This window comes from Cyanistes caeruleus, chromosome 5, assembly GCF_971803275.1.
Source record: "Cyanistes caeruleus chromosome 5, bCyaCae1.hap1.1, whole genome shotgun sequence".
Classification (NCBI taxonomy): domain Eukaryota; kingdom Metazoa; phylum Chordata; class Aves; order Passeriformes; family Paridae; genus Cyanistes; species Cyanistes caeruleus.
In genome coordinates this window covers 36,591,900-36,606,865 of record NC_141705.1, presented here as the reverse complement: position 1 = coordinate 36,606,865, position 14,966 = coordinate 36,591,900, and the positions used below count along the sequence as shown (strand labels likewise).

The following is a 14,966-nucleotide window of genomic DNA, read 5'->3' as shown; positions in this document are numbered from 1 at the left end:
CTTACTTCACCTTTTTTTTTTTTTTTTAATGTGAAAACCTATGGAGAAGCATTTAACCCTTAAAATAACACAGTATTAAGCAATGTAGAGACGTTAACTCCAAAACTGTCATATGCCTTTAGAAGAAAACGTCGCATATTTTCGTACTTGCTTACGTTGATTACTGAGTTAAAAATCAGACTAATAATTCTGTAATCACAAAGGTAAGACAGCACTGTATGAATTAAACATTGCTGTAAGGCTTCCCATGCAGTGGAGCATTCTGATGGGATTTTTGGGCCCAGGTAGAATATATGTGTCATTCTTGTGCTATTGGGTTTTTCACTTCCGTGACAAATCAAAATCCTGAACTAAAACTTCTGATTGTCCTTAGTTTATGAGGTTATTTTTACTGGAATTGTAAACCATCCTCAGAGAGTTAGTGACAAGTCTTAGTGCTGGGTTGGTTTTAGCCATCACATTTGGATGAGTCCCCTTTTAGACGTAAAGAGGCAAAAAAATTCACTATCAGATTTTTTACTCTCAGTTTCTACAGGCTACTTTATAGCTTTCTTGTACTTTCTGTATTGCTGTTTTGCCTTCAGACAGAAGAGACAGTATAAAAGTGCTTACATTTTATACATCAATACTTCAATAGATTTAAAGTAGTCTTCTGTAGCCAATAATTATACTTAAAATGATACTTAATCAGGGTCCTTTTCACCAGAATTTTACTTTTCTTACATTGTGAAATTTCCCCTTTTTATCCTGGCACATAGGTCTACCTCAAAACCATTGTGCAGTGATAGAAATTACTGTGAGACATCTAGGAAGGAAAATCAGTGACAAGAGAGTTTTCTGTGCTTATGATGTTTTTTTAATGCTGAGAAGGCTTATACATGGCATTTTTCTCTACAAAGGGAATCCTTCAAGCCTAACCATCACCCAAGAGTTGTACTTATTTTAATGCTTATCTTCTGAGCTCCCTACTTCTCTCCTTCCAAGGTTATTCATAAGGAATGGTCTCTTTTTACCAAAGCTCTTTTAGAGAAATTAGCAAACTGCTTCCAGCTGGATCTGATAGATGGCTCCCCTAGCTAATGATCCCTAGCTAATCAGGAGGAACTGCAGGGTGAGAGAGCAAGCAAACAAAAAGCTGGGAGAAATAGCCATGACATTCCAAAAAGCGCATAAGCCTCGTTTTGTGCTATATATGTGTATTTCAATGAAGTGTTAGGAAAGAGTCATGCTTCACACCTTGTAGTGCACCTCATAGCTGAGCTATACTGCATAAGTGCAAAAGCTTTTTGGTGCAATACTTAACACAGCATGACAGGGGAATGTTCTGCCTGTTCCTGAGTTGCTCTAGATAACAACCATATAACAACTATACTTCTGGCTTGTGCATGGTAGTATTGCACCATATTTGATGGGGAAGAACGGAAAACTGTTTTGAAAATGCGTATGTCATTAGCTGCTTTTTTAGAATCATGCCTCCTCCCTTTCATACTTTCATTAGTATGAAATCATAAAGATTCACATAGAAGTATAGTCTCAGATTTTGTATTATGTTAGTGTGTTGCATGCATTTGGAGATAAGAATGACAAGATACCTGTCAGTAATGAAGTAGCATAGACAGAGAGAGTTTCATGACGGGAATTGATTTCCCCCCTTGTAAGTAACAGTAATTGTTTTCATTAAGAATTTAAATGAAATTTAAAATATATGCACAAATTTTAGAATAAAAAAATTACTATTTTAGCTGAAAAAATTCCAGAATTGAGTCACTACAGCACCTTTAATTTTAATGTCTTGTGCTTGTGTAGTGTGAAATAGGGCACCCACAAGGGCTTATGGGCTTTAAGAATACCACTGTTTCTCTCAGCTTCTGGTTGCTTTCCTCTTCATCCACTCCTGTAGCTGCTCCTGATTAGCCAGGGATCACATTCCCTTGATCACTTATTGAATCCAGCTGATTAATTTCTCTATAAGAGCCCAGGTAGAAGGAGGTATTTTCTTAAGAGGGAGCCTGGTGGAAGAAGGCTAGAGAGGTTATATAATCTGATCAATGAGATGTAAAGGAAAGCGTATGTTCTTGAGAACCTGAATAGGTTTGAAAGATTTTGAAACTCTGAAGAGTACATCCTCTGCAAGAATGGGAAGAATAAATGTAGCTGAGAAGAACTGAAGGCTTTTATTTTCTGAAATTCTTTGTAGTGCTTTTATTAGTTCCCTGCTCTCTTACTGGAAGAGATAGAGGTATAGTAGCCTGAGGTAGGCACTAAGCAAGCCAAGTGACTGATGATGAGAACTAACTTGGGAATAAAAAGCTGGAATGGAAAGTCTGTGCTTTGCCAGGGAACAAGCAGATAATTTCTTTGGGGAAGCACAAAGTGACCAGTTTCTGAACAACTCCACAGTGCTGTAACGTCAGAAACACTGAATACATCTGTCTTGTCCCTAGGAATGCAAGGGTGTTGAAGGAGCCTAGAGCAAAGCATCTGGTTTCCTTATTGTTTCTTCTGGAAAGTTGGATGCCTTAAACTTCAGTGCTAAAGTTTAATTCTGAAAATGAGTGGGTGCTAATCTAAACTAACTCAATAACCAGGTTCCTCATAGTGATTGAAAGGCATGTTGCTGGAGTTGATCCATTAGTTCATCATTTTGCCACGGAAAAGAAAGGTCTTAATTTACAATCAAATTTTTCTATATGAAAAGGCTTTAACCTGACTGTGTGTCTTTATAGAGGAAAGTTAGATGAATTGGATGACTTCAGAGGAGCATTTGAATCTTGTTGTTTGTACCTATTTCTTGTTTTGGTATTGGAAATAACAGGAGTATTGGTAAAGACATTGCAAGAAATTTCTTTGAGGTGTTCCAGGCACAGTGTACTAAATGAAGTTCAGTGTAACATTTTCTCTTGTCTTTGTAGTACACATTTTGCTGTCAGTTTGAGGCAAATAATTGTTTTGTTTTGTTATAGGGAAAGGTGAACATGGGAAACCGTACCCTCTTACAGAGGAAGACCATGATGATTCTGCTTATAGGGAAAATGGCTTCAACATATTTGTTAGCAACAACATAGCACTGGAACGATCCCTGCCAGACATCCGACATCCTAAGTATGTAAACTGTTTCCTGGACTAATTAATTTTTAGAGTTTTATCTTTGTATATCTCTAAATAAGTTGTTTTCCAGGAAGATAAAACATAAGCAGTCAACAAAAACCAATCATTTCGTTTTATAGGAAGTGCAAAATTTACCACTGTTGTTAGATTTGTCTTTTTGTTGTTAGCTCTGTCTTTTAAAGTGACTTCTCATTTGATTAGTTATGCATTAAGACTATAAAAGGCCTCTTTTCATTACAGAAGGATTTTTATTAAATTTCTGTGTAGTGAATTGGGCTGAAAGGCATTCACATAGTTTCTCATGTTCTCATTTGGTTAATAGCTGCAGTTCTTTGGGGTGTGGAGCTGAGTGACAACATGTATATAGTTTTTGGCTGTGTATGTGAAGTGTTTCTCCTGTTTTGTTATTTAAAAGTTAAAACAATCCAATAGGTACTAAGTGCTGATGATTCAGCTTTAACCACTATAGAATTATGTAAAAACGGAATGTACATGATGCACAGGCAGAATTTGGGGGCACTGAATGATGGTATTGTTCCCCAAATCATTAATATAACACAGAGAAAGAGTATGAAGGTTATTCTGGAAAACAACTACAGCAAATCTAACTTCACTTTTTGTGTTCTTTAATATTTGGCTCCTTTAGAGAAAGAATAGAACTTTCTGTCTGTTACAGGAAAAGGGGTGCTTTTGTTTTTCCTGGCTCCAGGCTCTTGTCCTTCAGAGTGATTCTACATCTAAGCTCTGAAGAGGGAGCTGATTTGATTTGTGTCCTTACCTGGCATTTTCCCCCTCTTGTAACTGGGGAAATGTAGTTGTTACGCAGCTAGTGTATGGGGAAAAGACAAAACTAATTGTCTCCATGACTGTGTTTGTAATTTCCTTCAGATACAATTCTCTCTATTATACAAAGATTCATGTTAAGATATCATCCCACTTCTTAACTTATTTTGATATGAAAAGCTCTCAGAGAACAGAGCTGAACTTCAGAGCTTGACAGAAGTTCTTAGTGCAGGGAGAAGAGAAACATCATGGCAACTTTTCTGTCAAATGTGCTATCTGTTTCAAAGAATGAATAGTACATAAATATTTGCATAGTAAGAGTTTAAAAAAAGAAATTCACTGCAGAGGAATTAACCTTTTGTTAGAGATGTTTCTAATTTAGTTTTAACTGTTAATTGTCTAATTTAATTGTTGCATTGTTTTGAGAAAAAACTTTTTATTTGTAAGCAATATATTAGTATTGTTTGCAAACATTAAGTAAAAAGAAATTGTTAAATTTTTATAACACACTGTATGTTTTATATACATTCTTTGCTTTCTGCTTTGACAAATTACATGAAATTATATAATGAATGCTTCCAAGAAGTTTGAATTCTAATGTACAGCTGTATAATATTGAAGCTGTGGTAGGTTATGTTGTCAGTATAATAAATACGTTCATTTAGTAACCTCCTCTGTTACCAAAACTGCCGAGGATAATGACTAATAAACACAAAAGGAATCTGACAGTTTTGTCATCCCTTAGTGGTTTTGTAAATTGGTCTTTTGGCAACTTCTTTCTCACCTGCTGCTGTCCTCACAGTCCCTTGACATTTTCATGCATGTTCCCAGAAGCAATGTGCTGTCAGAAGTGGCACATTAGGAACGAGTCAGTGCCACCCCAGCCTTTCTCTGCCCTCTTTTCCCCAGCACAAATCTTCTTCTGACTTGCACCTAAGCATCTCATTTGGGAAGGTTGAATCCTTAGGTGCCTGCATTGTTCCCAGGTTCTGATTCAGCTAGGTTCCTCTGGCATTCAGTGAAATTGCGTGTGGTGGGTATTTTAGTAATCTCCTGACTGAACTGACTTGAGTCACGGCCTTCTAACCTTCCTTATGTTAAACACTCATAGTACAAGTAGCCCATTAGTTAATTGACTGTATCACTTACCATCTAAAGGTAAAGAGAAAAAATGTTCTTGTGCTATAATTGCCTACTAAGTAGTGCATCAATTAAGGTGACAAAGCTGGGCTCAATACTTCTGATGGCTATACCTTGAAGCAAGTGTGTTTTTTGAACTTCCAAGAGACACAGAGATCTGGCAATGCTTTCTGACCTACTGCTAGAAACAAACACATTTCTTGGCTGCTGTGTGTTAAGTATGGCCAGGCTGAAACTGCACTTCACTTTTGGAAATGTCTCCTTTCTTCAGAAGCGTGTATGAAATGCCAAGTAGTTCACATGTCATTGTACTGGTTTTGGCTGAGGTAGAGTTCATTTTCTTCACGAATTTGCCTGTCATCCGTGCTAGAGGCTGGGGCTAAACTATGCCACTAATAGAGTTGCTTTCAGACAAACTATTGGAAAATTATGTAATTGCTGTCTGAGAAAAGGGTGCTCTTCAGTAGCATTATAGTAGCTAAATCAGGTGTGGTGTAGCAGGCAGGACTAGTTTGGCCAGTTTTTGAACCTCATAAAGGGTCTGGTATTGTGGAGCTTCTAACTGCTTTGAGGCCTTTAGCTGTCATCTGTGCAAATTTATGGGAGAGGCAAGTATTATACACTTTGAGTTTTGATCCTCTGTCTCTTTTTAGTGTATTCCATTTGCACAGGGAAAATTGTTTTCTTCTGCTAAAGATGGATTTCTTGAAAATACTGTCTAGGAAATGTTTTATAGAACCAAACCGAATGGTTTTATTGCCATCGGTAGGGAAAATTCAGAAAAATTAACCTTCAAATGCAACAAAATGGAGTGGTAAATCCTGTAATTTGAATAGAAGCTTCTTTATATCAGAACAGCAGCTGCAGTATTTTCTACATTCTTCTAAAATAACTTCAAAAATATTTTATTCCAAAGTCAAACCAAAGAAACTTTAAGAACCACTTCCAAGTGTTTGGTTTTCTGGGAAGTATGCAAAGACAGCAGGAAAAACTTGTTCTTTTTAATCCAAATATACTTTCTTTTTCTGAATTTATTTGGAAATTTGGCTCGGAACTTGAAAATAACACCTTCTGTAGGGGGATGGTTAGAACTAAACAAATATTTAGATGATTGAGCCCTGAGAAATTCAGGTTTTCAAATGAGTTTAATAATACTCTTGTTTTTCCTGTAATATTTTAAATACTTCAGCATGACATCAGCAAGATGTTATGATTGATTGTTCTTCCCTTTCTAAGACAGCAAAATGTTTGGGCTGTAAAAAAAAAGTCTGTAGCGAAGTGAAATGGTTAACTTCTGTTTTAAGGCGGAATTGTCCATTCCTGCATCTTTAATATGTTTTTTTGCATCCTTCTAATATCTCCCATAGTATTTTTTTTTTGTGTCTCATAGCTGTGCTCAAAGAATGTTTTTTTCTTTTTAACTGGTCTTTGATGTCCTGCTTCTGTTCCACTCTTGTGTGAAAGCCTTGGCATAGTGGATGTCAAGCTACATTAGCTAATTCTCTGTTCTCTGCCCACAATCACCTGTGTCTTTAAGTTTAAACAAAGAAACAGTCAAGCAAAATGACTTTTTTTTTTTTCCCCCTAATTCTAAATAACAATCTGAAAGAGACTTATCACCTCAGTTTATTTGGTTTCAGGACTTTTTTAGTGAAAAGAAGAACTCTGGTCACCCAAAGAGAAAGTCAACACTGAGTTTTGAATAGTAATGAGAAAAAAGAAATGGCATTAATATTTAAGGATTAGAAATTCTGTACCAATATAAGAAATATTTTAAAACTCACAAGAAGAGTGTTTTCACTCAGTGCTTTGTGCTACTTTGTGTAGTCTAGAATACAACAAACCTGTTAATGCTAGGGAAAAAGTTGGCAGTATTTTCTATTGTAGAAAGAGAAGTGCTATGTATTCTAATGCTGAATGTACCAGTTGAAATTAATTCTTATCTTCTCCACATTATCAAATATTCTGCTATTCATACCAGCTTTGTTCAAACAAACAAAACTGAATCTGATTCACATTTTGAATAGCTCTAAATGTGATTTTAATGAGGCTTAGGGGAAGGATTGCAATCCTCTATTGTGAACAGTAAATATAAATTTTGTGACCTATCCTGTTTCAAGCTCCTAAGTCTTTTTTATACTTGACAATCCCTTTTTTAAGCTTTTCATTATTGAATCAAGCAATTCAAGTTAGTCCCAATTAAATACCAATAAATTTGGTATTAGAAATACATTTGCAAGTTTTATAATTTAAAATACCTTGTTTTATATGTTTGTATATCTTAATTTCAACAGCAGGTCTCCTCTTATCAAAAAATTTGTAGACTAATTACTGATAATAATATCCTGGAGTGCATCAAGCATAACCTTGTGAGCCAGGCAAGGGAGGGGATTGCCCCTGTCCTGGTGCAGCCTCATGTTGAGTCCCATATACAGTTTTGGGCACGACAAAGTAAGAGAGATAGAAAAGCTATGGGAGAGCATCCAGAGGAGCATTGTGAAGAGGAGGCACCTAAAGGTGAAGCTGTATGAGGTGTGGCTGAGGTCAATTGGAAGTCTATGTTCAGCCTGGAGGAGATGGAGACCTCATTGCAGTCTGCCCCATGAGGGAAAGAAGAAGGGTAGGCACTGATGTCTCTTCTGTGGTTACTATTGACAGGACCCTAAGAGATGGCATGAAGCTGCATCAGGGCAGGTTTAGGCTGGATATTAGATCAAAGGTGTGTTTTACTCAGAGGGTGATCAGGCATTGGATCAGGCTCCCCAGGAAAGTTGTCACTGCACCAAGTCTGACAGAGATCAAGAAATGTTTGGAAAATGCTCTAAGACAAATGAGGTGATTCTTGGAGTTATCATGTGCAGGGCCTTAATTATCCTTATGAATCCCTTCCACCTTAAGCTATTCCATGGTTCTATGATTCTATGTCTTGGGTAGTCAGATCAGATGTGCAAATACTCCCTGGCTTGCCTGAGTAATCTATCACAAAAAATCTGAACCTACTAAGGTTTCTCTGCACATAGATAGATTTGTTTGGTAATTAAGTTCTTAGCATTCTTGTTGTGCATTCAAAATGTCCAGCCTGATTCTTGTAATGTCTGTTTTTTAGTATGGGCTGGAGTCAGTGTTTCCAATCCTTTTCTGCTGGTCTTGCTGTTGATGTGCTGGCCCTTCACTGTCACTCCCAGAAGTATTTTTCTTAGGCATTAAATTTTTCACAACCTTCAGAAGAAATGCATTTTCATAATCAAAGAAATAAGAGTGTTTAGCTAAGGGCTGGTTACATCTTCTATGTCCTGAACACTAATGAGGTTTAATTTCTTTCTAATAACAAAACCAAATTTCATTCAATGGCTTCTGCATAACTGAAACTCTCCTTTTCAGTTGCAGAAGCTGAGAGAATGCATGAATGGTTCTCTCAACCATTTGAATGCATTGTGGTTGCTTTCCATTGTATTTTTAGAAGAGGCTCATTTTAGCCTCTTCTAAATGGGATTTCTCCGGGCAGTATGTTTTTTGATTGACTCCATTTTTGTGTTTCTTCAGAATAGTTGCAGAGTTAACAGAGTTGGAGTTGCTCTTGATCTCTGTTTTGGTACACTTTTCAAAAATTCTGGTATTACTAAACTCGTGGGAAAGGGATATAGTTAGATACATATGTAGGCAGTAGTACATACCTGAATCTCATAAAAAGGGGTCATTGCATTGTATTTAGTTACTTTCTTTTTATAAATACAGTGCATTTGTCACAATTTAGCCTATGTATATTGTTCCTAAAACTAAAATTTAGAAGTTTGTCTTTAATGCTCCTAGATAAATTCCAATTAATTCCCTCTGCAGTATATGATCTCAAAAACAGGCTTAGGTTGTCCTGCCTTTTAACTTACCTGGCCAGAGAGTGACCTGTTTAAACTCAAGGTGTGCTTTTAGTGGGTAGTGGAAAAGCTGGAGATTATTACTTCGCTTTTCAAACTGTTTTGTGTTGCTGCTGAATAATGTAGTGAAAGTGAAAAGTCATGTGGTCCAAAACAGGATAGGCAATGTCCCCATTTCCAAGCCTGACCAGATTGTTCTCTGCAATTGCTTCAGGGCATCACATTTGAAGTGCAGCTCCTCAAAACAGGATCAGGAATATTTTAAGAAAACCTATAGCTTTCTGTCTCTGTCATTCCTGCTGTCACTTTCTCTGCAGGATATCTATTGAAAGGAACAAATAACATGGAATAATTCCCAAAGTGCTTTCTGGGTGCTTGTGTGCCTTATTTTTTAGGGCAGCAACAGCAAAAATGTGGCTGAAGATTGATGATTCCTCTTTCCTCCTTTTATTGAGAAATAGGCTGCAGTGTTAAATAGGCCAGTGAGGAGAGTCCAAGCCTGATGGGCCTGTTTACTGAAAATTATTTGATAAAAGAAATAATCTGTTTATACACATGGAGAAAGTAGTTCTTGTGTGTTTAGATGCCTTGCATGTTACTTAGACTCCAGTAAATCCTCCCACGCTGCTGAGAAAATAGCAAGCTCCAGTAAATATAACTGTGAAATCTAAACTTCATGGGGACTGGAATTCTGAAGAATATTTACCCTCCAGCCATTTCTGTACATCTGGGATAGCCGAGTCTATTAGCATTTGGCAGTGGTTAAAGTTTGAACTTCTAACTGTCAAATAATACAATAGTAAAATTGGAAAGTGCATCTAGCTTTGCTAAGATGTGTGGAATGTGGGATATTCTGGGGTTTTATGTCTTTGAAGTTCATAGGTGAAAGTGATATGTTGTTAATACAGAAGTTTTATGAGAGCCTCAGTATACCTTACCTGGGTGAGGCAGTACATTCTCGATGGCAACACAATTAGCTGTTGTACCTCATGTAATAAGGACAGCAGATGTGCAGCAATACTGGAATGGAAAAACAACTTCTATTTTGCCTGATTTGGTTGTGAGTGAGCTTCTTGAGCTCCAATTTTCTGGAGGCTGTGCTGGCCACAGGATGTGGTAGCAGGTATGAGAATTTACTGATCTTGTTGGTACATGTGGTCCAACAGCTGTTGCTCCCTTGTTTACCAACTGTGATTTCAGTATTATAAACACTCCTCAAACCTAGTACTGTCTTGCCCATTACCTCTCTTGTTTTGTACAGGTGATGGTGTTGAGAGGTGTAAGCTTGACCACATATTGCAGAGAAAAGGAGAGGTGAAGAGATGGAGGTAGATCACAGAGAGACTGTCTTTGAAAATTAAGTATTTTATGCTTAAGCAAACTGGACATAGTAAGTCCATGGGCCTGATGGGATGTACCCAGGAATGCTGAGGAAACTGATGGCTATTTGAGGCTCCTTTCAATGGTCTTTGAATGATCACTGCAATTAAGAGAAGTACCTGAGGACTGATACAAAACTGGGAGGAGTGGCTGAGTTTCTAGAGAGTGCCTTGGGGTACCTTTGGAATATATGGCCAAGTGGTAAGAAGATAACTAAGAATTCTGTAACAGAAGTTAAAGGGTACTTGAATGTCACAGGTTGGTTTCTTCCTGAAATAGTGTGCTTTAAAATGCACTTTGAAGTGACAAAAACCTGAATTCTAAATCTGTTTCTTCTTCAGCCAGGAAAATGACCTTAGACTCAAAATAGAGGCTTTTTATTGATCGTATTGAGGTCTGCCTTACTTGTGAGAGACAATCAGATAAGTATGCTAGGGTTGAATGAACAAATCTTAACTAGATTGTTATTTCTCTGATCTTCAAATTATTTAAAAAAAAGTGTTTCAAGGGTGTTTGCTTGTGCATGTATTAAATAAATTGGTCTGATATTTTTAAATTCATAGGTAACAAAGTGTAAGGTTTAAGCTAAAATATAAATAGAGTAGCAGGATGCCTTCTTATGTGCACTTGATAATGAGGAATTTTGAGATAGTATAAAATGACTACATGTATTATTTCCCAAGCCTCCTAGATTTAATACATATGGGTGAGTAGATAAATCTTTTTAAGCATATTAATGATTTTTTAAAAAAAATATAACATCTTCCATAAGCGATGATAATTTTATACGTCACTGTATTATAAAACTAAACTTTGTAAACATAAACGTGCTTTATGTCAATATAGTTTATCTGACTCTTAGACTCATCCCTTGGTTAGAGAAACTTTTTGTTTTGAAGGACAAAGCAAGGCAAACTCAGAGACTTTGATTTCTTCAGAGACAGAGAGTGCTGCTGAAGAGACTGTACATGACAGGCCAAAATGAGGCAATTTGACATAAAGTAACAAGCACCTAATTCAGCTCTATCAGTTCTGATGACTTCCATACTGACGGAAGTCTACACAGAGAACAGGACTTTACCTCCTTAGCTCCCAAAACATGTTGATAATGCATTTATGTAGCAATTTCATAAACAATTTCTACTGTACAATTTATTTTTCTTCTTTTTCATCAAAATAATACTAATGTTTTGGAGAAGGTTTATTTGTTCTGGTAAAGTGTTGTGACATTTATGGAGGCCCATACCCAGTAATGCTTGCTTGCTTCCCAGCTGTGAGTCATTGTGAAAATAAAGATTACTTTCCTTGCTGTCAACTCACACCCAAGCTAATTTTACTGCCTTGTCAAATAGCAGGAGAAATTACTAGTTATCACTACTTAATCAGGCTCAGCTGACAAGACTAGATTGGAACAGAAACATGGTGTGACTGAAGCTTGTTGCTGTAATTTGAATACTTTGACGTGCTAAGACAATTACTATGTAAATTTCACTGAGAAATATTTTGTTCTGGTAGCTTATAGGGGTCTCGTCAGTACCTGGAGACCCAGTGGGTGCTGTAGTTTCTTTTAATAAAGGGAAAGAAAAGGTCAGATCTGAAAAAGCAGCTCAGTTAAGAGAGCAAGAGCTGACAAAGCCAGTGAGGGAAAAAGGCTGAAAATCTCTTTCTGTTTTGCTTTTACTTTCTCTAGCACTTCCTATAAGAGGAGAAAATTATTAGGGGTATTTTTATGATCTAGAAACTGCAGTAATAGGCTGCTTCCTTGTTTCCTCAATCCAGCAAAGGGATGTCTGTAAGACACTTAACTTCTCCTATGTTATTATCTATCAGGGCAATTTTCAAGGTTGTTGATGTGTTTGGAAGGCACAGAGCCTGGTAACTGACCACAGCATTGCTAGTGGTATCCCTTAATGTGAACAAAACATTGTCGATATGTCTGCAGGGTCAAGCAAATTGCTGCTTTTATGAATCAGCTTTTGGTGTCAAGTGGCTGGAACGGTGCTAGCCCTGCTCTCCTTTCTCATCATTTCAGAAGCCTATATTCTTGCAGTTTGTCTTCTACAGAGGCAGTATATTTCTGCATGTTTCTGTTAACTGTACAGCTGTAAGGAGGGAGGATTTGGAAGTTCTGCATCTTCTCTTAAGCTCATGTGATGAGGCCATTTTTTCCCCCCAAATATGAAATTATCAGGGAAGCAAACAGACCTGTTCTTATTCATTGAAGTAAAAAAATGCTGTTATTTGTGCCCAGTAGAGTAGGTTAACCTACAAAATGGAATGGTAATAGTCTTAGGAATCTTAGTAGTGAATAAGAAGTGTAATTATAACTCCTTTTCACTACTTTTCTTTTTATGAATAGTCGTTTTTCAGGTTGTATTTTAAAGGTGCCTGCTGCAGACAGCTTCATGGTGTTCCTGGGATAGTTTTTTTGATTCCTCAGGCAGGTTAATATTTCATGAATAGAGGAACCTCTTGCTATTTTCTTAACCTTCTAAAAGTCTCCCTGCAAGTTTGAAGCCAACTCTTAAATTCTTTTGTTCAGAAACTTGGTTTAGATTCTTGTTTCAACCCTGCAGAAGACTTCTGTATCTCAAAGGAAAAATTAAGTAAACATTGAGTGTTTTAAAGCACATTTAAGGGTGTGACTGTGTGTTGTTTCTATAAGCCTTGAACTCCTGGAGCCAAGTGCCCAGCTCCAAAACCAAACTGTAGGAGCAACATGCAAAGCTAGTGAAAATTTCTGCTTTGTCAGTTACATGTATTTAAAATTTTTTTTTGTAAAGAATTTGGGTTTCATAAGTAGCCATCTCTGTGGCAGGTGTGCATAATAAACACTATTGTGCAGCTTTCTGAGTTCAGTTTTTGAAAAGAGTAATAAGTTATAAAATTGAATCATACGTATTATTGGTGTTTAATTATGTTTCTAGTAGAAGAGAGAGAGGAAAGAGATTCTTTGGACAGAGATTGATTTTCAAAGCGGTAAGTACAACTTGACAATGCAGAAACAGCTTGTGGACTGGTATACCAGGCCTCTGTTTGTAAAAATCTCAACCAGAAGTCTCTGCGGGACTAATTTAATGATTTAAGGATATTCTTTGATGGGAAATACCAGATATTAAGTTCTGAAATATCCTGGAAAGAGAAACTAAACTTATGGAGTATAGCAATATTTGAAAGTATAATTCAAGGTTCATAACTTTTGATTTGTTATAAACTTGAAAATGACATTGTGTCTGAGTCATCTGCATATTTATCATTTGATGCCAGTTTTTGGGTTTTGGGTCTTTTTTACACAAGTGTTGGCATTTATTAAATATTTTTTGGCAAAGTCCACATTGTGTTATTTAGTAGTTCTGAGTATTTGTGCAGTGGCAATACATAATGCTCCTTGCATGTCCTCTTTTAAACTTCCATTGTTCTGAATAGTAGTCATAATTTCAGTAAGAAAATACAGCTGTGAGCTGCTTAAATACCAAGATAACTGTTGCTTATCATGATTATTTTCTTGCTAAGTATCTACCAAGAGATTTCAGATGTAACACAGAAGTTACTCTGAGACTAAAGACTTCAGTAAATAAGCTTGAAGAAATCTATTAATTATTCCATGAAATTTTCAATTTTTCAACCTTGGGTGCTGAGCCTATTATTCAGCATTGTTCCATGAATAAGTGCTAGTGTGCTGCACTAAAATATGTTTAAATGCAATAAAAGAGGCATCTTTAGGAAAGCTTCTGTTGTACATTACTAAGGCCAGTCTGTAGTATTCTATTAAGATTATGCAGAAAACACTTTTGCTGAGTAGGAGCCCTTTTCTAGTTTCAGTTGTCAGGTTCTTTACCCCCCTGAACAGTATTCCTGCCACGAGTCCCATGTATATATACTTTTGCTTCTTCATCCCCTTATCCCCTCCCAACTTGTTGATTCAGGCATTTGGATACTGACCTCTAGAAATAAACAACCTTGTTTTTCATAGGGGTTAAAATAATATCTTTTGGTGGCAGCCATTTGTTTGTTTTGAAAAGTACAACCAAAAGGTAATTACTTGACTGAACTCTTTCTGAAGAGTTCTGCATTGCTAACATGTCTAGGATGTAAAAATTTAAACTATATAATTTCTTTAAATTAAAAAAGTGTTCACCTAGAGAACACAATAGACATCCTCTTCCCAATTTGCCTGTATAACAAGACCAGCATGCAGTAAAATTATACTGCAGAAGCAAATTATTTTGGTTTAATAATTAACTTGCTGCATGGAATAATGATGAGCTAGTTTTTTCCTTTTTTTGTGTGGCCAAAGGTGTCACTTGGCAATAGTGAAGGTGAACTCAGCCATAAGGTGGATTCCCAGTCTCCAATAAGGAAAGTATTGCTAAGAGATTTCATAAGATGAAGATGATCAGGCAGCATAGTCCTAAACACTGAAGGCCACTGTCTTTTAAAGCTCTTAAGAGTTGGCAAGTTACTTGCATATGATGAGACTGTGTGGTGAAAGGACAAGAGAGATAACATGCCCATACGTCGCTGGATTCCAGTCCTGGCTGTGAAATGGGCAAGCTGTTTATATTCACCAGCCTAGTCTGGCAGTCTGTAGAGCTAGGAACAATCCCAAATTCACCCTCTGGAGAAGACTGGAGGCCTGGGTCTATTCAGTTAGGATGAGCTGCAGGATGTGCAGATGTTTAC

The 14,966-nt window shown here is 36.8% G+C and overlaps 1 protein-coding gene across 4 annotated transcripts in view; it reads left to right on the top strand.

Moving 5' to 3' along the window:
* GALNTL6 (polypeptide N-acetylgalactosaminyltransferase like 6) overlaps positions 1-14,966 on the top strand; it is a 424,227-nt gene that overhangs the window by 176,597 nt on the left and 232,664 nt on the right. For all 4 annotated transcript variants that reach the window (XM_086890290.1, XM_086890291.1, XM_023924965.2 and 1 more), the window contains one exon: positions 2,964-3,102. In XM_086890290.1, coding sequence (XP_086746416.1) covers positions 2,964-3,102 — 139 coding nt within the window. The remainder of the gene's footprint in view (positions 1-2,963; positions 3,103-14,966) is intronic.